Here is a 555-nt window from a genome sequence, read left to right as displayed (position 1 = left end):
TTGACTTCGTTGTCGTTTATTTTTCTATTATTGTTATGGTTACTCAACCATGAAAAAAATACACTAAAAACACTTACCGTAAAATATCACACAGCTTGACCGGGTCAAATAAAGTGGCGGAGCCAACGATGTGATGACGTTTAGCCTGTGCTTCCTTATAAGTTTTTCATGTTTCGAATGATAATTACGATAATTGTGATAATTATGATAATGATAATAATGAAACTGATAGACAGATAGATACATGAGTGAATGAACGCACAAACAAGTATACATGAATGTTAAAAATAGATGTGCGCGCGCGTCTATGTAAGGCATAATAAAAAAAAATCAATACACCTCATAGCCCTTTCATGCATCACCAACGAACACAAACGACGAACTAAAAACGCATCATTATTAAACTCATAACCTTTGACCCGAACCCTGCAGACGCATCCGGTTCGAGTGTTGCGAAGGCTTCAGCAGGATCGACGATGAGGTCGGCTGCACGAGAGGTAAGCGTGCAATGTTGCAGGATGTTTTGGCCTCCTGCTAAAGTTTTGAGGTGGAGTG

The 555-nt window shown here is 39.3% G+C and overlaps 1 protein-coding gene across 1 annotated transcript in view; it reads left to right on the top strand.

Annotated features, from left to right (window-relative positions):
* Positions 1-555, top strand: part of LOC119591127 (serine-rich adhesin for platelets-like) — a gene marked incomplete at its 5' end in the record, with an annotated part of 16,634 nt that overhangs the window by 2,162 nt on the left and 13,917 nt on the right. Inside the window, 1 exon segment of the mRNA XM_037939840.1 lies at positions 433-497. Coding sequence (XP_037795768.1) covers positions 433-497 — 65 coding nt within the window.

Source organism: Penaeus monodon, chromosome 28 (genome assembly GCF_015228065.2).
Source record: "Penaeus monodon isolate SGIC_2016 chromosome 28, NSTDA_Pmon_1, whole genome shotgun sequence".
Taxonomy (NCBI): domain Eukaryota; kingdom Metazoa; phylum Arthropoda; class Malacostraca; order Decapoda; family Penaeidae; genus Penaeus; species Penaeus monodon.
Note: the sequence above shows the minus strand (reverse complement) of the source record. Positions and strands in the feature narration are given on the sequence as shown.